This window comes from Nothobranchius furzeri, chromosome 12 (genome assembly GCF_043380555.1).
Source record: "Nothobranchius furzeri strain GRZ-AD chromosome 12, NfurGRZ-RIMD1, whole genome shotgun sequence".
Lineage (NCBI taxonomy): Eukaryota > Metazoa > Chordata > Actinopteri > Cyprinodontiformes > Nothobranchiidae > Nothobranchius > Nothobranchius furzeri.
The window spans coordinates 8076596-8101080 of record NC_091752.1 but is presented as its reverse complement, the minus strand read 5'-3'; the positions used below and the strand labels follow the sequence as shown (position 1 = coordinate 8101080).

At 47.0% G+C, this 24485-nt stretch overlaps 1 protein-coding gene across 2 annotated transcripts in view; it reads right to left on the bottom strand.

The window, feature by feature from the left end:
• Positions 1–609: 609 nt before the first annotated feature.
• slc24a3 (solute carrier family 24 member 3) overlaps positions 610–24485 on the bottom strand; it is a 57409-nt gene continuing 33533 nt past the window's right edge. For both annotated transcript variants that reach the window (XM_054749944.2, XM_054749945.2), the window contains 15 exons: positions 22269–22345; positions 21956–22030; positions 21739–21823; positions 21531–21634; positions 16916–16990; positions 16734–16759; positions 16608–16661; positions 10034–10158; positions 9686–9846; positions 9315–9549; positions 6440–6606; positions 5376–5490; positions 4723–4835; positions 3513–3578; positions 610–3425 (listed from right to left, as the gene is read on the bottom strand). In XM_054749944.2, the coding sequence (XP_054605919.1) occupies positions 3276–3425; positions 3513–3578; positions 4723–4835; positions 5376–5490; positions 6440–6606; positions 9315–9549; positions 9686–9846; positions 10034–10158; positions 16608–16661; positions 16734–16759; positions 16916–16990; positions 21531–21634; positions 21739–21823; positions 21956–22030; positions 22269–22345 (1628 nt within the window). In that variant the 3' untranslated portion in view covers positions 610–3275. The remainder of the gene's footprint in view (positions 3426–3512; positions 3579–4722; positions 4836–5375; positions 5491–6439; positions 6607–9314; positions 9550–9685; positions 9847–10033; positions 10159–16607; positions 16662–16733; positions 16760–16915; positions 16991–21530; positions 21635–21738; positions 21824–21955; positions 22031–22268; positions 22346–24485) is intronic.

Sequence of the window (24485 nt, the reverse complement as noted above, 5' to 3'; positions counted from 1 at the left end):
GGACCATAAGCCGATGCCCCAGACGCAGGCCCCTAAGAGCACGTCGTCGCCTCCTCTGCCACAGACGCAGGCCCCCAAGAGCCCGTCATCACCGCCTCCTCTGCCATAGATGCAGGCCCCCAAGAGCCCGTCATCATCGCCTCCTCTGCCACAGACGCTGTCTCCCCTTTTAGTTTAGTCCTGTGTCTCTGTTAATTGCTCCCACCTGCCTCTAGTTTCCCAATCACCCAAGCTCCCAGCCCTCCTGTATTTAAACCCCTTCTGTGTTGTGTCTCGTGTTGGATCATTGTTTCTGTGTCAGCGTGTGTTATCATTAAAGCCTTTAACCGTTCCTGTCTGCCTGCCTTCTTCACCCGTGTTTGGATCCTTACCTCCGCCTCGCGCTCCAGCACATCTGACACCCTGAGTCTCCTCTCAACAAAAAGTAATTTGTAACTATAACTAATTGTAAGATGCCCAACACTGGTGGGCAGGTTTTCTTCAACTCATCAATGACTAAATGCTCCTACTGTTTTGTAAACCGTGAAACAAATCCAAAGTTACTTCATAAGCACACATTACTGCAACATTGACATTTCCGGTCTGGACTAAGTGAGGCACAAGCTTTGGTACGTTAAACAAATACAACTTTATTAAAGTTTAAATAGCAAAAGGATCTCTAATATTACAATAGAACATTTAAACACGGTCATCCATTCTTTCAGGGTAAAGAGGTGCATCATCTGCATAAAGTTCCATCATTTCTTACATCCTGTGCTTGCAGCAGCACGCAGTCCGTCGGGTTTCCAGTGCCAGACCTTCATCCCAAATAACATTTAGATTTACCATAAATAATTTAGTGTATTGAAATATCTTCATGCAAGTGAACAAAAAGCACAGGGGCAGTACAGAGACCAATCTATGAAAATATATTCAACACTTTCAGACAAAAATATAGAAATACATTTACACAGATTTATATACATGTGTCATCAATGTGAACGTCACAAACGATTTAAAAATCTCTACAATGTGCCTGGTTGAATGATGGGCGTGTCTCTGACATTTTGTCAACGCAGTACGCTGTGGGTTAGAGCGACGGCTAGCAGCACACCACATGGACCCAATGGACCTGTCATAGGTAGTTCTGATTATAAAGTGCAATTTTATTTGATCTGATCAGCAAAATAACTGCGAATATGGTGATTATTTATGACCAAGTCTGCAGCTGTAAGAGTTCTGTAGATGGTGACGAACCCGAGCCCTGTTGTTCGTTGTTTAGAGGATTGATGGTTTTAGGAAAGCTAACTGTCAAACATAAACAACCCCTAGTCCTGCTAAATAAATATTTACAGTGCATGAAGTAAGAATGACATCTTGTGGTCAGATATGGGTACTGCAGTCAATTTATCAAAACAAAAGAGTCTGATCTCAGCCACAACCCCTCCCTGGTTGCCGGTTAACAGTTACGACTTAGCACCAGAAGATTCTAGATGGCGAGTAAGGACAAGTCATACACAGTAAGTTGATAAGCAGATAACTTCATTTCATTGTAATATTGGGTTGTTGATAACTGAAAAGAGTAGCTTAAGATATTTTTAGAGTTGACTACTTTTCTAATTTACCGTTAGCATTGTTAGCTCAACATTAGCCTCGAACCTTCTTTATTTTAGAGTAAAAAAGGAAGTAAAAAAGACGCTGTGGCTTCTTGAGCTTGGTAGACATAACTTCTGGGCCGCTCCTTTTCCTGACTTCCATTCTGTTCACCACGCTGGTGCTTTTAGCAGCTCAAGTTACAAACGCTGGAGCTGCTGTTTTTATGTTGAAGACGAGACAACGTTGCTGGCTCACATATGATTTGGTCTGGAACCAGGAAGTATGGAGGCAGGACAGATTGTAAACAATGGCTATGCCCCTCTTCTGCCACTTTCACAGAAAAACTGAGAACCCCCCAGCCGGCTGAGAAGGAAATCTGTTTCAATGGGACTTTCCCTCCACCATGATAGAGACAGTAGACTGTTTTATGACTATTTCACCATAAAATTATTACTTATTGCACCTTTAAAGTTGCTTGTTATTAATGGGAAAATGACAAAATTCAGAACATTTCCAGATGGCTGAAGTATTTTAGGTTTCTATGTGTTTCAGTCATTTTTAAATCAGCTCATTCTTAAATGGGCTGTAAGGAATCACAGTTTTTTTTAAATACATGTGATCAGAAACATGTTTTTAAAGCTGCACACACTCGAGCTGGTTCAGTTATTGCATCATTCAGACCCTGTTTGCGGCTCCGCTCTGAGTTCTTGGCCTTTTTAAAACATTCAAACAGTTTGTTGGTTCGATCTCAAACGCCTTGGATCCTTTGTTTTAGTTCTTATATCAGTGACACAAAAGCTGCAGGATCACAGGCGGCAGGCCCGGATCGACCAGAACCGGCTGAGCTAGAATCCTTACGGGACTAAAGTCTCTTGGAGGATTAGATGAACCACATTTTACATGCTCTAAAAATTAAGAGGAACATTTACGCACCACTGTACAACTGTTTGGACAAATATGGACATCAGGTATAAAATACAAAGAACTTTCAGATAAAAATGACGTGAAACTCTGGACTCAGAGGGTGAAAGTTCCCGGGATGTGTCCTCTGAACTCATCCATCCACCTCAGCAATGTGCCGTCTGCTGGGCAGACCAACAAAGACAAGGAGAAACTGCTTCATTTCACAAGGATGCTCTCCTCATAATCAGCATCCGTCTCATCAGTGCAAGGAGGCCTTTGGTGCTCAGAGCATCGACCTTGTGCTTGTTTTGTGCTTCTGTCGTCGGTACGTTGTTGTGACCTCGAGAGGACAAGTGTGTGTCTGGCATCAACAAACTCTAAATATGACATCTGGGATGTTTAAATGAGGTGAAGTGGTAATGCCCTGTTTCTCTAGATGTAGACGAGGAAGACTCACTCTCGGTACGTATCTAAATACTCACAGTGGGAAAGAAAAGACTTTTGGCTGATTAAAAACGTGCTCATCTGCAGAAAACCCACTCACCTATAACAAAGTGCTGAGCTAACCCCACCCCACCCCCGTCATTGCTTCATCATTATTACTGTCATGGAGAACAACTCTGACGTCCCTGTCAGGAAATGTAGCAGCTACACAGGACTTTCAAAATAAAAGCTTTTCATATGAGTTTATTTAATGTGGGGGTGTTCTGTCCCATCTTTGTTACCATAAAGAGTCTAACTCCCTCATCTGACTTCCTGTGTGTGTGTGTGTGTGTGTGTGTGTGTGTGTGTATGTGTCAGTCTCCCCGGCAGGTCGGCAGGTTGACAAAGGTGAAGATGTTGTATTCAATGAGACAAGAGAAACACAGGAAGATGGAGTAGAGGAGGAGACACACGAGACCCAGACGTCTGTCCAGTGTCCACTTGTTCAGGTGGACTCCCAGAACCTGGACCCGTGGGAAGCAGAGACCAGCTCATGAGGACAAATCCAGATGGCCCAAATCAGAGGAGCCAGAATCAGGAAAGGTACTCACTGTCAGAAACACGGAGGCCAGAAGGAGACCCACGGAGAAGATGAGACCTTTGCTGTTCAGTTTGATCTGTAGAGAAGGTGAGAGACAGGAAACAGATGTTGGACAGAAAGAAGACAAAAGACAGTCAGGAGACCTCAGGAGATCCTCTATAGAAGCAGGACTTTAGTGGGTCTGTAGCTCCGGAGCATACAGGTGTGTGCTAACACCAGAGAGACATCAGTAACAACTGGAGAGAAGCACCTGTTCCTGCCCATTAATCTGGGAGGGGTCAAAGGTCATTTCCAATCAGTTCATTCTACAGAGGTAATGTTTATTCACAAAAAAGACTCGTCAGCAGCTTCACCGGTTGTTTTGTTTCCAGAGTGGGGACCTTAAAGAGCAAGTCAACCCCTACCAGAGTCTAACTCCACTCCCACTTCATGTTTGAAAAATGCAAAAAATACTGTTACCTGGCAGACCGAGAGGGCGGAGCTGCTAACAAATACACACACACACAGGCTCACGACAGCATTGTGACATCATAATGTACCAGTTTACATCATAGCATACCTCTTAGCCAATAGCGGTGGCAGATTTAAATTAAAATACAGTGCAGAGTTTTTACCTGACGACGGCACAACACTGACAGTTCTAGGCAGAATATTTAAATTTTAACTAAGATGCACTGAAGTGCCAAATTATTCACTACATGTGTCTGCAGCACGATTAGACACTCGTTTATTTAGTTTATCAGCAAAAAAAAGTTTATTTGGGGGTGACTTGCTTTTTACGGAAGACCCGGGACACACTGAAACGCCTCGAGGTTCCCCCGGAGGAGCTGGCCCAAGTGGCTGGAGGGGGGCCTGCTCAGGCTGCTGACCTGGCGACCCCACCCCAGATAAGTGGAAGATAAATGATAAATGACCCACACTTGTGTAGTGCCTTTAAGAGTCAGAGGACTCCAAAGCGCTTTACACTCCAATGTAAGTGGATGAATCCATCCATTCACACACTGGGGGTGATGAGCCACAGCTGCTCTGGGGCGCGCTGACAGAGGCGAGGCTGCCGGGCACAGGCACCCCCGGTCCCTCTGACCAGCAGGTGAGGTGGGTTAAGTGTCTTGCCCAAGGACACAACAGCAGCCGTCTCTGAACCTGCCACGGTAAAAGACAGATCTATCTGGCCCTGGGCTTCCTGTCTCTCCCACCAGGTAGCAATTAAAGGTGCTTACATCAGAGCCATAGTTGATAGCCAGGGTCTTCAGAGCCCAGGGGAGGCCGAGGCCCACCAGGATGTCAAATACATTGCTGCCGATAGAGTTGGACACCGCCATGTCTCCCATTCCTGACCACAGAGAGAGATTTAGATGAAACTCTAATGAGATGAAAGAGAAAATGCTGACGGTTCAGAGAGACAGCAGCAGAGGAAGAGACATGCAAGAGGGACGGGGGTGTTCTGCTCCGACTACTAAAGATTCACACGTCGTCTGACCTCTGGTTGCAGATTTGACAAATAAACCGCTGAGATACTTTCTCACAGATTTATGATTTCAGACATTTTCTGTTTTATATTTGTAAATTCATGCCTTTAATCACAAGACTTTGACTTAGTTTGTTGAACTTTGATGCTTTATGATCTTCCTGGATAAAAGAAGGTCCAAGTTCATCAAATGATCAAACATCAAACAACATCTAGAGAACATTCAAGGACTAGTTGGGGAACATTTAGGAACCATTCCTAAACTCTGACCCCTGTCTGTGTGTTCTGCATGCTAAAACCACAAGTTGGCAAACTGATGGCAGAGAAAAACATTTCCAGCCCATAAATCTTAATCTGAGGCACTGAAAGAACGTGTGTGTGCTCTGGTTCTGTGTGCTTGATGACCTTGCCGGGCTACTATGAGGCTGGCCATGCAGTCAGGAACGCTGGTACCAGCTGCCAGGAATGTGATGCCCATGATGACATCAGGAATGCCGAGTGTGAAGCCGATCACTGTAACCTGAAATACACACACACACACACACACACACACACACACACACACACACACACACACACACACACACACACACACACACATGATGGCATCCTGATTCTGAGACTAACATCTGAAATTCCGTATTTCCTGACCAGAGACTCAGGAGGTGCAGCAACATCAGCAGCATCAACAAATACAATAAATGACAGCCTCCAGGTCTCGTTTAAATCAGAAAGTTTGCGTAGAAAGCGGCGTCTGCACATTTCAAACCCTGGTTTGTGCCAACACATTCTCATGCCTGAAGCGGCTAAGACTGACGATGGGTGACCAAGCGTTTGCTTCCGATGCGCCGGGGCTCCCGAAGCATCGGGAGGCGACGCGATGTGCCAGAGCGTCGCTTTCCGACGCCCGCGGTGAAATGGAGATTTCACCGAATTGTGACCTTTACCCTCTTGCTATTTAACCTTCCCCTCACCCCCATCCTAACCTTAATTGTCTTGAGCATACAAAACTTTGTTTCTAGTTGTGTCGTCCGTCTCAAACGCGATTAACGGGAAGTTTAGAACGAGAAACTGGGTTAAGATTAGGATGGGGGTCAGGGGAAGGTTAGAGGTTAAATGTTGGTGAAATGTGAGTTTTCCCGCAGGCTTCGCGACGCTCCGGCACCGCACGGCGCCCTCATCGTCAGTTTTAGCCGCTTCGGGTGTGAGGATGTGTTGTTTGTGCAGAAACACCACACAGCTGGTTAAGGGGGCTCAACAGTGCTTTGAGGTTTGGTATGCTGACCAAGTCCTCCAGAACTTTCTACAGCTGTGCTGTTGAGAGCATCCTGACCAGCTGCATCAGCTTGTGGTTCAGCGGCACCACTGCCATGGTTAGAAGGTCACCAGGTCTCCACTTCCATTTCTGCAGAGGAATTCCAAGAACCTGCACTCTCAAATACCAAAACAGCGATTTCTGGTTGACTCACCATCCAGACCATGATGTAGGAGAAGGATGCGATCCAGAGGGTGGAGGAAATGAAGGAGAGCATGAAACAGTTCTCCCAGCGAGGTTTGGAGCAGTTGGGAATGGTGAAGTACAGCAGGAGGCAGAGAGGCCAAGCAAGCAGCCACTTCAGTTTGTTCACCACACCGGCTGCAGATACATAGGCCAAAGGTCAGAGGTCAACATGTGGACAGCAGACTGCGACTGTCAGTGGCCAAAAAATAAGAATCAACACGTAGGTGGGACGAGAATGTGCTGGAACACTTAGGTTTGTGCAAAATGACTTCATTTGGTCTTTAAACTGATGCAGATTTAAACAAACTGAAATAAATGATTCCTCATGATTTACAAGCTCACCTGTCCGTAAGAACCATGGACAGTGGCGGCTGGCCAGTAGAGGGCGATAGAGTGCCGCCCTCCCAGTTTCCCCAGTGTTTTTAATTTTTATTTAAAAAAATAAATAAATAAAATTAACAATAATCACATATTCTAAGTTAATTGTGTGTTTTGTAACAAAAATAAATCATATATATATATTTCTATATTGGTCTCTGCCGAACGGTGGAGGCTGTGGGCTGTGTTTCAATCGCCCAAACGGGACGAGACCAGTCGTCCAATTGCTGACAAGAAAATCAAAGGGTAGGAATGGGAATGTATCCAATCAGCGTCGACGTTGTTTCAGAAGCATGATGGGCGATAGAGCTACCGCCAAAGGCTTTCGTTAGTGCTCGGTAGAACTCGGAGATTCTCGACTCCAGCACGTTTTTGGTCGTGACTCGTGACGGTCGTGACGCAGACATAATAGACATGGACGCCAGTGCGCCTACAACCAGCAGCAGCATGGATACCGGATCTCAGCAGCCACTGAATTCAGTTCGGTCTCTTCTCCAATATCCGTTCGAGAGGAGAACTATGGTGGAAAAACTTAATGTCAAAGAGCTTGGACCAGATCAGCCCGACGTAAAGATAAGCCAGCAGGAGGAGGAGAGAGGTAAACTGTACACACGAGGCTTCTGGGAAGGCTTGGCTAGCTGGATGCAATCACGCTAATGCGTTATTTTGCTTTCCAAACGACTGTGACAGATGAGGCATGGATTGAGTCAGGAGTTACGGACAAGAAACATTTTTCTGAGAAGGTGAAGAAACACGAGTTATCCCGGGCGCACATGGACAACACGGTGAAGCTAGCTATGCTAGGCAGAGCTAACATTGCCATGCAGCTAGAGACGAGGGACGCAGGCTTGCAGTGAAGAAACACAATGAAGAAGTGGATCAGAACCGGCACATTTTGTCCAAGAGAGAGATGTCAACACAGTGTATGAGCACAAGGATGACCTCCTCAGATGTTTCCAGATGATCAGAGACTCGGATGACTTTGATCCAATCACCGAGAGAGAGGCAGGAGGCTTTGTGAGAATGCTGGAGGAAGAAGATTTCAGCTTTCTGCTGGCATTGTGTCACAAGATCATGCCACATGTGGACATGCTGTTCAACCAGCTGCAGAAGAGGAACACTGACTCTGTCTCCATCACAGGGGTCATCCAGAGCTTCACCAACAGTATGCAAAAGATCAGGTACATACTTGTTTATTTAATATTATTGTGATGAAATTCTCCAGTATGTTAGTTTCACAAACAGTAATGTGGATGTGGACCATTTATGGTCATGTTATTTTATGTGCAATTTAATGCAGTATTTTTCAACCTTGGTCCACAAGGCAGCGTGCCAATAGTCAGACACACCTGGATTAATCCCTTTGTCCAGTGATGTAAGACAGGAAATAAAAGAGCTGTGCTTAATTCAGGAAATAGTGAAGTTGTGCACAAAGCTCAGAAAGCACAAGTTTGTTAAAAAAAATAGCACAGCCCCACCAAAAATATTTTTCACCAGCCGCCACTGACCATGGAAACACTTTGTCTTTGTCAGTGTGTGTGTTTGTGTGTGTGTGTGTGTGTGTGTAACAGCACTCAGGATGACAACCATCCTTCTTACTCTAAACAACCTGGTTCCTACCTTTTAATATCTTTGGGACGTTCTTGCTGTGTTTGACTTCTAATTCCATTTTTGGTTCTCTTTACCTTGCTGACAGTTTTGTTTGCAGCTGCAAACTTCCTCAGAGCTGACGCTGATGGTGACAAGGAAAATCCGCTTCATTTCACAAGGATGCTCTCCTCATAATCAGCGTCAGTCTCATCAGTGCTACCTCGTTTATCCGCGGGCAGCAGAGGACGCTGTCGCCCTCTGCTGCCCGCTCTCCCCCTCCCCCACACTAGAAAGGAGTGCGAGAGAGAAACAAGTCGAAGACACACAAGAGCAGCAAAACAAGAAGCAGAAAGTACAATAAAGAAGTCAGCCGTAACAGATCAGTGCACAAGAGAAAACCATGTAATGGACTGGGACAACACAAGGATCATAAACACCGAACAACGGAAATACAAAAGATGGATAAAAGAAGCTATCGAGATAAGGAGACGTGGATGTGGGACCATGAAAAGGGACAATGGGGTCTACACGTTGGATCGTGCATGGGACTGCGTCATCGGAGAGGGGAGAGCGGGCAGCAGAGGGCGACAACGTCCTCTGCTGCCCGCGGATAAACGGAGAAGGAAGTGACGCCACCATCAGCGTCAGCTCTGAGGAAGTCTGCAGCCGCGAATGAAACTGTCCGCAGCAAGTTAAAGAGGAACCTACCTTTTAATGTTTGGCGGTAGGTTTTGTTAACTTTTCCGGTTCTATCTAGTTCTGTTTACCAAAACACATCGACTCTTCTTTACATCCTAATTTATTTCATCTATACACATTTAAACATATGCTGGGACGTTTTAGCCAAGCTGAAATTCAGGAGATTCTGAATGCACCTGGGCACTGGAAGGGTACGAAGGGTCCTTCTCCATCCTCCTCTTCTTCATCATTCTCGTTGTTTTCGTTGTCCTCGTACTCGGTCTCGTTGCCTGGCTCTCGATCATCGTTGCAGATGCTGATGCGCCTCTCAGTAGCTGACAGTCCATTTTCCACGCCCCAGTTGTTGCCTCCCTTTACGGGAATGTCAGACTCACCATTGATCAGAGTCCTGCTGCTGATCAGACGTTGTCTCTGTAGACCAGATGGAGGACAGTGGTGGAGACATGAAAATGTCCCCCATCCGCAAAACTCAAGAAAGCATGCTATGATCCAAACTCAGTGGAAATGGATCACAGCCGTATGGTCTCTTGTGTTTCAGCATGCTCACCTCAGTGATGAGCATCCGGGACGCCATGGTGAGCCGCGTCCGGGGAGAGAAGTGACTGGTGATCATGATCCTCATCCCGGCCTCAGAGAAGGTCAGCTGGTGCGGGTACACCGACAGCAGCTCGTCCACCATGAGGACCGACTGCTTCCTGTGGTGGTTGGCTGTTACACACACACACACACACACACACACACACACACACACACACACACACACACACACACACAAGCACGCGCGTGCACGCACGCACGCACACACACACACACAGGAAGGAGAAATCAGGCCAAATGAGAAGCCAAGTCTAGTTTTTGGAGGCTAAAGGAACATGTGAGTGGGGTCAAAGGTTACCCTTCTTCAGTAGCACAGCCGTAGCATCGCAGCCATCATCCAGGTCGGTGGTGGAAGAGGCTCCATTCTTCAAACTGGAGTTCTTCTTCTGTTGCTCCAGAAAACGAACGATGTAACAGTTCAGTCTAGAACAAAAAAAAAAAAACAAAAAAAAAAAACAACAGAACATCTGAAATTGTGGCAGATTTTTATTTTCTCTTGAGTCAAATGAGTTTCAGCAGCGTTGGACTCGTACGAAAGTCATCGGTTTTTTTTCTTCTCCTGGCACTCACAGAGCACAGTCGCTTCTGCTTTGCTCCCTTATCTTTTTTCCCAAGGCTCTTTTTGTCCTGTCTGCCTACAGAGCACTTCTCTGCATTTCCTCTGGAAATCACTATTTTTCAGAAATGGATTTAATTAACGCGATTGATAAGATTTTTTTCTACGATGAGAACGGAGGAGGGGGCTCCGACTTGCCCTCACGGGACACACGCAGCGGGATATATGCTCGATGCCTGGAAGGTGTGGAAGGTCATCTGTCTCTCTCAGCTGTCCATTGAGGACGTTGAAGATGTGTGGATATTTGGCCTGATGATCACAGGATTTATTCTGATTGGAGTGGGAGGATATCTGGTTTTCCAAAAAATTGGGATGACGGGAGCGATTGGAGGGCGACCCGCACCCATGGACGGCACCGTCCGCGCGGAGACCTCACAGACTGGGACGTTACTCGAGGTGAATCGTAAGCTGGACAATGTCTTAGCTGCGTTACCGGTGTTAGTGCGCAAAATGGATGTCATCTCGGAGAGGGTCACCGGACGGTGTGGAGATGTTTAATAACCCAAATTGGCTTCACTGAAGGACTGGAATGACCAGTTACAGACTGAAGGCAGAGGGAAAATTATCTCTGCCTGACCCAAACACAGTCTTGTTATCCTTATCTGACGCCATGCAGCCTTGAAGCTGCAAATAATCATCCCCCACGAAGGAAGGAATGCAGACAGATGCTGTGGAACCCGTCCACACAGTGACCTTTTAATAGTCTAGATTAGTGTAATGTTCCTGTTAGTAGTTCCTCCTGTTAAGTGCTTATTTATTTAAATTATGCAGGTTTATAAAAAACATTTGAACTTACATTTTATTATGTTCCAGTCATTAGTCATTTATATTTCACTATTGCAGTCATTTATAGTAAATTAAGTAAGTTCAATTAACCCATTTTTCTTGCATTCTTTAATGAAAAAAGTAACTAAGTAGTTATTTTTCTTGGTAATTAGTTACTTTTATAATCTCATAACTCAGTTAGTAACTGAGTTACTTTTGTGACAAAGTAATTAGTAACTATAACTAATTACTTTTTAAAAGTAATGTTCCCAACACTGTAGAAGAGTTAAAAGCTGAGGAGAAATAACGTGTTTTCAGACGAGTTTGAAAGCGGTGACTGAAGGCGCTTGCCTAACCTGGAGGGACAGAGAGTTCCAGAGTTTTGGCGCACACATGGAGAAGGCCCTTTCACTGCGGGTTAGGAGCAGTGAGGAGGAGCTGATCTGCAGACCTGAGGGCACAAGGAGAGTGGCAGCGATGGAGCAACACACTTCCATATGAGGGGGCTTGATCATTTAAAAACTTGAAAGTTAAAAGCAGACTTTTTAAATTAATCCTAAATTGAACAGGCAACCAGTGAAGAGATTAGAGACTTGATGTGGTGTCTTCTATTAGCTTCGATCAGGAACCAGCTGAAGTCTGGAAAGATCTGCTTTGCTAATGCCATAAACGCAGGAGCTGACGTAACATCGACATCCATGGAGTAGTCAAACCGAGATGTAGGGTAAACGTGGATCACGGATTCCAGGAGATGGCTACTCAGAATAGGCTTTAACTACGTTATTAACCTGAGCGTCCATTTTTAAGGCCGTGTCCATTTGCACTCCCAGGTTGGAAACAGTTGGAGAGAGTGGAGGTCAGGTGGTGGAGCCACTCTAACATCATCAGGACTGAAAATAATAACCTCAGTTTTAGCGTTGTTTTCAGCCAGCCACTCTCTGATGTTACAAAGACAATCGAGCAGAGGTTTAGAGGGGTCAGTGAGCTTGAGAGAAACGTAGATTTGGCAATCGTCCAGATGTAAGTGATTCTAAACTGCATGCTGTCTAAAAGTGACTCCTAAGGGCAGAATGTAGGAGGAGAACAGTAAACATCCAAGAATGGATCCTTGAGGGACCCCTCAGGGAAGGGAGACCGACTGGGATGAATAGTCTTCCAGCATGACAAGGAGCAGAGGAGCAATCCCAGGAAGAACGGGAACCAGGCACCTTCTTACAGGGACAGACGTGGTCCAGTAATGCCGCTTGACATCCACCAGGCAAGACTGGGACTCGACCAGCCGGCCTTCTTGTTTTTCACGCCCAAATACGAGGAGGGCGAGGTAAGCAACACAGGCAGGCTGGTGCTCCAGTTAGATGTACGCGGGTCGAATGAGTATGTCCCAGAGTAAACTGTGATAAGTCCATAGTTGATAGATTTGAAGAAGAGTGAGGTGATCATATGTCGACAGTGAGTTTGAGTCGACGATCAAACAAATCTAAATTATAAACAAAAACATTGTCAGAAGTTCTGTTTTTCCCCAATGTCAGAGACTGTCGGTCTCTGATTGGCTAGGGGGGTGGAGTCACTGCTTGCTCCAGAGCTTGCTGCCATCTTTGTGTTTCTGTGTGACATACACATCACCTCGCGCTGTTTAAAGATCGCCTTGTGTAATTTTTGTGTCGGGTAGAGATCCCCAGTGCCACGGGTGTCTGCATAGACCCGGTAGGCCCAAACATATAGTGAGTCTAACCCTAACTCAGCAGAAGTGAGTTTTCTCCCCAGGGTGGTCGAGATCAGCCTAAAAGTCAGGAGGAGGAGCTCAGACATCTGGTAGGGATGCTGCTCCTCCACACACACAGGAGCTAGCTGAGGTTGTTTGAACGTCTGGTCAGGATACCTTCTGCATGACTCCCAGGGGAGGTGTTTCAGATATGTTCTGCCAGCAGGAGGGCTGACCCGCTGGGACACACTGGAGGTGATATAAGTCTTGGGTGTAAGACTAGTGGAGGATATGGAGAGGGCAAATCTCTCTGCTGGTGCTGCTTCCCCCGACACCTGGGTCCGGATAGGCGAAGGAAAACAGCCGGATGAAGTTCCAGCTGCTGATCATCAAGAGATGTTTACAAGACTTTTCCAGTCCCATCAGGATCAGTGGTTTTCTGCCTAAAACAAAGATGAAGGCCATCCTGACTAGACGTGACCTGCACACAGTGATCCATGCATTTGTGATCTCTCGCTTGGATTATGCGAAATCCCTTTTTATGGATCCACATCTTCCTCGGTTGCGCGCCTACAGCTGGTGCAGAATGCGGCGGCCCGCCTTTTCATGGACACCAGAAGGAGGGAGCACATTACTCTTGTTCTTACTCCTGTTCTGGCCCAGCTGCACTGGCTCCTGGTGTGCTACCGTGTCCAGTTTAAAATTGTACTTCTTGTTTTTAAGTCACTCGGTCTTTATGCGCCTCTCTACTTGACTCAGCTGGTTCAGCCTTACGCACCTGGTCGAATTCTTCGAGCAGCAGACCACCGCCTGTTACAGATCCCAAGCATTCGGGTGAGGACGCGAGGAGAACGAGCGTTCTCAATCTGTGCGCCTCGTCTCTGGAACCAACTCCCTCTAGCAGTGAGAATGGCCCCCCTCGCTCAGATTTTAAATCACGCCTGAAGGCTCGTTTTTATTCCATGGCTTTTACATCAGCCTAGCTAGCATTTTATGATGCTTTTGTTTTATATTTTTGTTTTATAGTAGTTACTGTACTACTTTTATTACTTCTTCCCGTGTGTGGATTTTTATGCTCTTTTACTGTGCAGCTCTTTGGTCGGCCTCTGCCGTGTAGAAATGTGCTATTCAAACAAAATGGAATAGAATGAAAACAGGAGTGGCTTCATGGACAAGTCTGTTTTCAGACAAACCAGCATACAGCTGATATGATATAAATGTAGCCATCGGTAGATATTGTGACTCTACCGTCCAACAACGATTGTGCATGAATGTTGTCAAGTTGCTGCAGCGCGTGGATGAAGACGAGCTTGAGAAGACAACGTTGGTTATATGGACTTGGTTTGGGTCTAAGGAGTCGGATGTTGAGCAGCAAAGATTTCTGGGCGGCAGCAGTCGTATCTGCATTAACAGCTCTTTACGCTTATTCCCTTAATTGTCGTTTGTTTTTAACACATGATGATCCCACAGGCTTCCAAACGTTTTGAAAATTTTTTCCTCACAGACCTTCCCAGATGCTGCAATTCCCCTGGTATGTGAGATTGCTCAATTTTGACATAAATAAACAAAAGAAACGCATGTATTGCGACATATGTTTTTGGCTACCGTAAATCCTCTAACATTAGCCTGTATTCAATTAATGGCCGGGTATCACGTTTTAGCCGGTGTCGGAGTCGGCGGAGGTGAATAATGGCCGGTTTTTTATTGTGGCCGGGTGGAATGTGGTAACAAGCAAGTACGGGGGGCAGTTGTGTCATCGTCTCACTTTTGATTTGCCAGTGATAGACCGCGAGGGTAACTTTAACTGTGCGGAGATGAAGAGGAGGCGAAAATTTGATATCAAGTTCAAAGAGAACGTGCTGATTATGCTGCAGAACACTCTGGGGAGCAGTAGGGGTTGTATGAACTAGTCACTAGTCGACTTCACTGCTCTATAGTGACTTGTTATGCCTGTCATCGACTAGTCGCTGTCACGTGATAATGACCGGCAAGATGCAGTCTTCGGAAAAGACAGCAGCCTGCTGTCAGCAGGTGACAAGCTCCTGCGCGTCGGGAGGCAACGCGCTGTGCCAGAGCGTCGGTACTGACACCCGCCGTAAAACGGACATTGAACCAAATTGTGACCTTTACCCTCTTGCAATTTAACCTTTCCCTTACCCCCATCCTGACCTTAACCAGCTTGCGCATGCATAGCTCTGATTGTTGACGCGCTCCAGACATCTGCGTCCTGAGCACGGCCACAGTAACATTATCAAATCAGGTGTCGCCACCTCAAAAACTAATTTAACACGCAATCGTTCATGTCGGCTCATTTCCTTTTATGTTTTCTGTCTTTTATTTGTGCCTGATGCTTTTCGCTGCTGTGGAGCGGGACGCATCACCTGTTTTGTCCTCGGTGACGCACCTAACTGATATGGCCGGCGCGCAGCATGCACTCCGCTGTTTTTGCGGTCGGTAGATCTTTTAGAACTGCAGTTCAAAGGTAACTCATAAGGTGAATATATGTATGAAGCCAGGTAGCAGTTTTTCTTTAGGATTGAGAGGAGAAAATAGTCAGATAAAACAAGTTAGTTTTTGTACCTGGTGGTTGCAACAAACAGACACCATTGAAGGTAATCAGAAGTGAGGAACAGAAAATGAAATAGTTATTTTAATGTTTAGAGCAGCAGGAACTCTGAGAGGCTGCAGGCGCATCAGTGAGTTTGCGGCCGCTGCGCAGGGGGAGGGGGGAGGGCTGAAGCAGAAGCTACCGTTGTTAAAAGAAATGTGTTTAACTTTGAAAATGTGGGCGCAATTTTAATTGTCAAAAACTCCAGCGAACCATTAGTTCATTTTGCTCAAATAGAAATTGAGGCCTGCCTCTAATACTGGTCCTCCTTCCAATAAAGGCCTGGAGCTTGATGAGCTTGAGTAAAATACAGGCCCGGGCCTGTATTAGAGGATTACGGTATTTAAACAAACTGGTTCAGAGGATCTGAATTTCAAAGAGTCGGAGTACCCGGCCCGGAGGGTTACCTGGGTCCCACCCTGGAGCCAGGCCTGGGGTTGAGGCCCGTGAGCGAGCACCTGGTGGCCGGGCTTTCGCCCGTGGGGCCTGGCCGGGCCCAGCCCGAACCGGATACATGGGCTCATCCAACTGTGGACCCACCACCCGCAGGAGGAACATGAAGGGTCCGGTGCAATGTGGATCGGGTGGCAGACCGAGGCGGGAGCCTTGGCGGTCCGATCCCCGGACAAGGAAACTGGTTTTTGGGACATGGAACGTCACCTCGCTGGTGGGGAAGGAGCAGGAGCTTGTAGCAGAGGTTGAGTGGTACCGGCTAGACATAGTCGGACTCACCTTGACACATAGCATTGGCTGTGGAACCCAAGTCCTTGAGAGGGGTTGGACACTCTCCTTTGCTGGAGTTGCTCCGGGTGAGAGGCGGAGGGCTGGGGTTGGCTTTTTGTTAGCCCCAAGACTCTCTGCCTGTGTGTTGGGGTTTACCCCGGGGGACGAGAGGGTAGCTTCCCTGCGCCTTCAGGTCGGGGAACGGGTCCCAACTGTTGTTTGTGCTTATGGGCCAAATATCAGTTCAGAGTACCCACCCTTTTTGGAGTCCCTGGGACAAGTGCTAGATAGTGCTCCATCAGGGGACTCCATTGTCCTGCTGGGGGACTTCAATGCTCACGTGGGCAATGACAGCTTGACCCGGATAAGCGGAGGAAGACGACGACGAAACAAACTGGTGTGTGTTTAGTGAAGGAACAACTCAGAAAACAGGGACTGAAGGGATGAGTTAGACTTACTTCATGATCAGAATGTAGACAAAATACATCAGAATCAGCGTGAGAGCTTCCCACCTACAAAACAGAACGGGACGTTCAGCAGCGAGAAAACATGAGTATGTTTTATCAAACCTGAACTTTACTTACCAAACCACTTTCTCATCATAAATGAACTGTAGTGTTTAGGGGAAAAGTGAGAATCAGAAGTTTAGATCACTTCTCACAGATGATCAGAGTTAGAACGGATTTAGCAGGGTTAAGAACAGAAGGAAGGTTTCTCCCCAGAAGAAACCTGTAATGTACAGGTGAGAACATCAGGTGTGTCTTACCACAATGAGAGCAGAGATGGACAGAGTGTAGTAGACAGAGTCTCGTAGCAGAGGCCAGCAGGACAGACGGATGGTCTGAAACACAGAGAAACAAACCAGCTACAACCGTAGACCTGGGTTCCTCTAGTGCACCTAAACTAGCGGTTAGTGTTTCTTCTCCATGTAGTAGTGAGATGTCTGGTCACATGACGCTCATTTACCCACAAGGCTCTCCTGTTAGCAGGTGGCAGAGTTAGAAAATAAACCCAAATCTGTAGAGTCCAGCGTCCGCATCACACAATGTACGCTACTCGAGGTGAATCGTAAGCTGGACAATGTCTTAGCTGCAATACCGGTGTTAGTGCGCAAAATGGATGTCATCTCGGAGAGGGTCACCGGACGGTGTGGAGATGTTTAATAACCCGAATTGGCTTCACTGAAGGACTGGAATGACCAGTTACAGACTGAAGGCAGAGGGAAAATTATCTCTGCCTGACCCAAACACAGTCTTGTTATCCTTATCTGACGCCATGCAGCCTTGATGCTGCAAATAATCATCCCCCACGAAGGAAGGAATACAGACAGATGCTGTGGAACCCCCCCCCCGCCTTCAGATTGTGGACTTCACAGCGAGCCCATCAACCTGCAGGAATGTGCTCTGTGCCCTTCCCAAGATCTCTCTTCCTCCTGTGGACACAGCTGGCTGAGCGCCGCCATGGCTGCCGGCCCTGAAAAAACAGGATCCCAGCACCCCCCCCCCAACGGAGTCTCATGTTGTGAATGTTGAAGTTCGTGCTTTTATGTTTGAGGTGTTTTTTTTCTGCATAGTACAGCTACGCCCTATCGGATGTGACTCTGGTATGGTTTTTTCCCCTCCGCCAAACTATCCTCATGTAATTCCTTTTCATCTATTAAGGTAGCGCGACCCATGTTGCGAATGACCGCAGTCACCAATTCTTGTCATGTGTCTTGCCCATGTATGTCTGAACTCTGAACTGTGTGTACTGAAACTCAATTTCGTTTCTCTGTATGTCTTGCACACGTGGTAGAAATGACAATAAATGACTTTGACTTGACTTGATGTAGGACGTTCCAGGAATATGTTCAGATGCAGTGGTGTGTAGATAAATGCTGGAAGAAGTTTTCAGGTAGTTTTAGAGACCACATCAGTGAATGAGCGTTGCTAGGATACAAGCCCAGTTAGCATGTCTACTAAGGAGGAGTTCCAGAGAGACGACACATCCAGTAATTGAGTCCTGAACAGGAGGAGACAAGGGACTTCCCACAGAAGGAGACTATTGGGCCATTCCCATCTGTACCGGGTCGGCCCGGGCCGGGTAGCCCCAGTCGGCCCCAGCCTGGCCCGGTTGATTCCACTCATCCTTGTCTTAAGCCCATGTGGGCTGATTCTACCCACCAATCAGAGGCTTGCTCTAATGGAAGGTGTGAATTTGCTGTCAGCAGTGGGTGTGTTGGCCCTGGTCGGCCTGAAAGCAGACCCCCTCGAGAAGAGGGCTGAGAATGAGCCTTGGTTGGCCCGGAAAAATACCAGGCCACCCAGATATGTAAACAACCTACGCTACCCGGCCCGGGCTGACCCGGTACAGATGGGAATGGCCCATATTAGAGCTGTGGACCTGATAAATGATGAATGACCCGCACTTGTATAGCACCTTTCAGAGTCAGAGGACTCCAAAGTGCTTTACGCAAAAGTGAATCATTCACCTACTCACACACACACATTCACACGCTGGTGGTGATGAGCTACATTGTAGCCACAGCTGCCCTGGGGCGCACTGACAGAGGCCACCACCAGCAGGAAAACTGAGTTAAGCATCTTGCCCAAGGACACAACAGCAGCATTCTCTTTCCGGAGCCGGGATCGAACCTACAACCCTGTGAGTGTTGGACAATGCACTTTACCTCCTAAGCTACTGCTGCTGCATGTGACTTGAGTCACATGACTTGGACTCTAGTCAGATTCGAGTCATTAATTTTCTCACTTTAGACTTGACTTGAACAATGTTCAAAGACCTGGACTTTACACTAGTGACTTGGGATGTGACTTAGACTTGAACCCGTTTACTTGAAAAGACTTGGTATTTTACCCTATCTCTAGTTTAAAACATAGGTAATTACAAAGTAGCTCACGATGTGTCGTTTCACTTATCAAGAATTCACAAGCAGAGACGTCTCTGTGGACTAGTATGAGTGTGCAACACATTCTCACACCCAAAGCGTCGAATAATGACGCGTCTGACCAAGCGCCAAAATATGACGATTAGGGTGCCCCAGAGCGTCGGTATCTGACGCCCGTGGTGAGACGGAAATTTGACCAACTTGTGAACTACTTAACCTTCCCCTCACCCACATTCTAACCTTAGCTAGCTTGCACATGCAAAGCGTAATAGAAAATTACTGAGTTAAGGTTAGGATGGGGTGAGGGGAAGGTTAAATCGCTAGAGGTTCGAGAAATAATGTCCGTGTCACCGCGGGCGTCAGTATCCGATGCCCGCGGTGACACGTGTCCCTGCGAGTCCTCTCCCGATGCGCTGGGGCACCCTAATCGACATATTTTGACGCTTGGTCAGACGCATCATTATTCGACGCTTTGGGTGTGAGAATGTGTTAGAGTGTGAGCTGCGGTAAGGCCAGCCTGAACCTCGTCTCTGCAAACATTTCTGCACAAAACACTATTTATGCTCCCAACAGTCATTTCTGTCTTTGTGTATTTTCTTTTCTTTTGGTGCAATTCAAACGCCGACCACTAGTTGGCAGCAGTGTGCAGTGGGTGTTGTTTCCACCATTGAAATGTAAATCTGTCAGAGTCTCCAGCCAACCGGCTTCCACCTAGGACCACAACTCCCAGCAGCTCCTCGCCAGGATTCCCATCGTTCTCAACCTACGTCACCAACCGCGGCTATTCACGGAAGTCGCCTTCCATCTCATCGCAGTCATCGTTTCTTCGAACCCATGATCAGAGTTACCAACCTACCAGTTCTTCCAACAAACTCTCTTCAACCGGTAAGTGCCCTTGCTTACTTTTGGAACAGCTCTGCGCTTCCATTTCACCTGTCAGCGCTCGGGCATTCCTAGATTAAATCGCATGCCGGCTCAACCCGAGCGCTCGCTGTTCCGCATCTGGGAAGTCACGCACGCTACAGCTCAACTCCTACCAGTCGCCCGAGCGTTGTGACAAAATCCCTCTATTATGGTGCAGGTACCTCACGTTTAACATGTTACGTATGTCATTTAATGGCGAGCCTTAGCCAGATATCTACACAGTTTTAAAACATTTTGTGTCGAGTTTGAGACATATTGGGACTCGGAGTCTGAGTTAGACAAAACAAACTTCCGTCAGTCAGTTAGGTGAACATTTGCTTCACGTAAAGTGGGGTTGTACATTACTCCCCCTCCACAGGAGGCGCTGTTTCATCACACAACTCTGAGTCTGACGTGGCACGTAGCGGCCATTTTAAGGCCTAACACTGAAGGATTTTTCCTGTCTTGGTACGTTGAATACTGTATGTTTTATTGTTTCTCGCTTGTGTTTGTGACACAGTGTGCAATTGTTTGTGAAACCGGAGATATAGATATCCCCATCGGAAGTTACTTCCGTCCGGTAGCCGCTTGATCCCCGGTCTACCCGGTTTACCCTCAACCGGACGTCTACCGGATGGCTCGGAGCGTCAGACGTTTCAGCCCTGCACCGAGTACTTCGTACCCGGTTGATGCGTACCTGAGCAACCTCCGACACCACTTCGAGCGGTGTCCGGGAATGTCCATGGAGGACAAGATCTTTCTGATAAGACTAACCTCCGATGGCGTGGGTTCGCTCATTGATCGCAAGCGTAACTTGATTGGGAACGACTACGAAAACCGTCAGTTTGGACAGTTTTTTGAAATTTTCTACAATTAATTCAGTCTAAAAAAAATCGCTAACATCATCTGGCTGAATTTATCGCAATATATCGTATTGTTTACCCTGTATGGATAAGTATCTTATTGCCAGAATTTCACCAATACACACCCCTATTAGCCTCTATTGTGAGGGAGTTGTTGTGTTGATTAGATGCAGGAGGGTGTGACCTGGACAGAAACTTTATTAAAATGTTGGTCGTTCCAAAAACATCATACAAAGTGAACGGGCCTCTTCCCACGTTGCACCAAATCTCGGGAAGGCCCACCACCTCACATTAGTGCAGCCGGCTCACTGGTTGACTTCAAATCACACTTACAAACGTTTTACTTCAACAACGCCTTCTGCATATGATCCTCAAACGAACTCCCCGCGTCATCCATTGCTCTCTTATTGCGGTCACCTCAGCCGACAACTTACTTACTTCTCTTATCTTCTTTTTTTATCTCAAATTGAAGTTTGATACCGTTTAGTTAACGTCTGCTGTTTCGTTTTAGATGCAATAGCTACAGCTAGGCTCTTGTTTTCTTTTCCACGATTTGTACAAATCAGTCCCCTTTTGCTTCTAACTTGTTCTAAACTTCCACCTCTCTAGTCTATTTTGTAGAGTGGCCCACCAGTGCTGACTGGCCCTCCTGCGCAGCACTCAGGACAGCTGAACGCTGTGTTTTAAATGTGTGTGTGTGTGTGCGTGTGTGTGTGCGTGTGAGAACACACCTGTACAACGAATATACCACACATCCCAATGATGCAGAGAATGTTGAAGACGGCCGAGCCCACAATGGTCCCAACCCCGACGTCACCTTTAGTGATGAACACTCCTGTCGAGCACAAGGTGAAACACTCTTAGAGCTTTCACAGGCTGCACCAAGAGAAGAAGGTCCATACATCTCCTAGAAGATACTGCGGGTTCAAGATTTCTGACCGATGACAGAGGTGAACAGCTCAGGTGCCGAGCTGCCTGCTGCCATGAAGGTGGCTCCTGCGACGTCCTCGCTCAGGTGGAGACGCTGGTGGACAAGAGAAGGAAGACAGGAAGGCGTTCTCCTCAGAAATCCAAAACAAATCACAAGGAGCTGCTAGTAGATGATAGCTGAAGAAGTAGAGGTGGGACCTGCTGGTGGGGTGGAGGTGGGTCTTACCTCACAGATCTTCTCCAGAGATGGGACAAAGTAGTCGTCACACACCAGAGCCAGAGCATAGAACATGTAGACGGCCTACAAAGACCAACACACACGTTTTTCTGTCTGGTCAACGCGTCTTTGTCGAGAGCGACTCACAAACGATGATGCTGCGACCATGGCGACTAATTAGGGTTAGCATTTCCTCAGCTGTTTAACTGCTTACTGTCTCTTTGTCTGCTGACTTGTTTGTTACTGATTGTGATTCTTAAGCTTTAAAGCTGAATAAAACACGTTTATCGCCTCAGGTAAAAGCACGGAGAGTAAAACTTACACAGAGGACATGCAGGCCCACGGCGCCCTCCGTTCGCTCTTGGTTGGTGAAGTAATCCCTTGGAAACTCGTGGATGGCTGTGAACACATGAATGGATGGAAATCACAATCAACGCACAGAACATCTAAATTAGAGAGGAAATGCACCTGATCTAACAATATAAAACACCAGAAATGCTGCAAGTAAAAGAAAAGCCTCTGAATGAACACAGAGACCCACCAAGCCACAAAGTCTTTAACAGGGTCAAAGGTCAATGACGTCACGTTATACTTAAACGACCAGTTTATGTTAAACCAGCTGACTAAAGCCAGTGTTTCTGAGGGCGTTTAAAAAAGGTGAAAGTAGAAAATATACAATACTGAATTTGGTGTCTTTTACAGACGTCCTTTTGCCCGTGTGAACATATTCACGTGACTCCACCTTACCCGGGCTGTAACAGGACGGGAAAGATGGAGAATGATTCACATGGTGAAGCAGTGGGCGGGGACGGCGGCAGAAACCAAATTCATGATGTTGTTGAAGGAACGGGCTTCTGCGCCACCAAATCCACCGTTCCCTCTAACGACAGCTGGACAGGTAGTCATCGTCCGTTTATCGCTATCCAGGCGAACTGTTCAATATATCATGATACTAATTTGAGGCTGTATCGCCCAGCCCTAGGTCAAAGGTCAATTAGAAACAGGGATATACAGAGCCTTGCAGAAGTATTCACACCCCTAGAACTTGTACACATTTTAACACCTTACAACCACAAACCCAGCTCACCCAGACTGGACAGCAGTTCCTACGTCTGGACATTGACCAGGCCATTCAGTCATCGAGTCATCGAGTCCACCCTCACCTCTTCTATCACCGTGTGGTACGCTGGAGCTACCACCAGGGACAAGAATAGGCTGCAGCGTGCTTTACGCTCTGCTGAGAAGGTCATTGGCTGCAAACTGCCCTCTATTCAGGACCTGTACACCTCAAGGACATTGAGGCGTGCAGGTCGGGTCACAGCTGGCCCGTGTCACCCTGGACAGTCTTTTCAACTCGCTCCCATCTGGCAAGAGGCTCAGATCCATTCGGATCAGAACCTCTCACCATAAGAGCAGTGTCTCCCCCTCCGCTGTTGGACTCATGAACAATCTCAGGACGGCCCACTCCAGTCACCTGACCTGTGTTGTGTTTGTACCTGAACTGACCCGCTCTCATCAGCACCTACACTGTCTTGTAAATAGCAGCCATTTCTCTAATCATCACCGCTTTATCTTACTTCCTATCTCTTACTTTTATCCTCCTTTTTTGCACCAAGTACCGCAGCGATTCCCTAATGTTGTGACCCTCGCACATATGGCAATAAAACCTTCAGATTCTGATTCATGAATCATTTTTGATCTAAAACCATTCTATTGTAGCTCTGTCTGCGTGCTTAGGCTCATTGTTTACTTGGAAGGTGGATCTCCTTCCCTGTCTCAAGTACTCTGCAGCCTCCGTCTGGTTTTCTTCCAGGGTTGCCTTCCATTTAACTCTATTCTATCCACACGCGGTAATTCCATGCAGAGCCAGTCTGACGGACAACCGTAGATTCTCTTTTCCATGTTCGGACGATGGATTCAACGGTGCTGCTTGAGAGGTCTGCATTAGGCTTGTCTGCAGCGTTCTCCCTGACCCGTGTGGTGAGTTCCTTGGTCTTCATGATGCAGTTTGTTCAGCAATGCTCTCTAATAAACCACCGAGTATTAATACTGAGACTAAATTATACATGGGTTAACTCTATAATCTAATCAGGTGATTTCTGAAGGAAACCGACTGCACTGGATTTCATTCATCAGAGGGCTGAATACAAACTCACCACACACTTATCTGCTTATTTGCATCTTTCTCCCAGGACAAGAGAAAAGAAGGTTGCAACTGTGATTTTCTTCCACTGAGTGTCACTACGTCCTCCTCACAGGAGTCACAAATCCATCTGATTTCAGCAGCCAATGAGAGGGAGCTGAAACATGCTGCCTCTTTATGTCATCATGTGTGTGTTTGCTGCTAAATTATCTCGTGCGCTCAAGTGGATGGCCTAAAAATAGCACCACCCACAGTGTGTGCGTGTGAAGGCCTTCCTCACTGTGTGCCTGTTAGTGTGTGCTTGTGTAACATGCATGCAGCCCGATGTGCAGTGGCATTCTCCCTCCCAACAGCCGAAAGCCCGTGAATCAGGCGGCTTGAGCTTGAGCCCGCCCC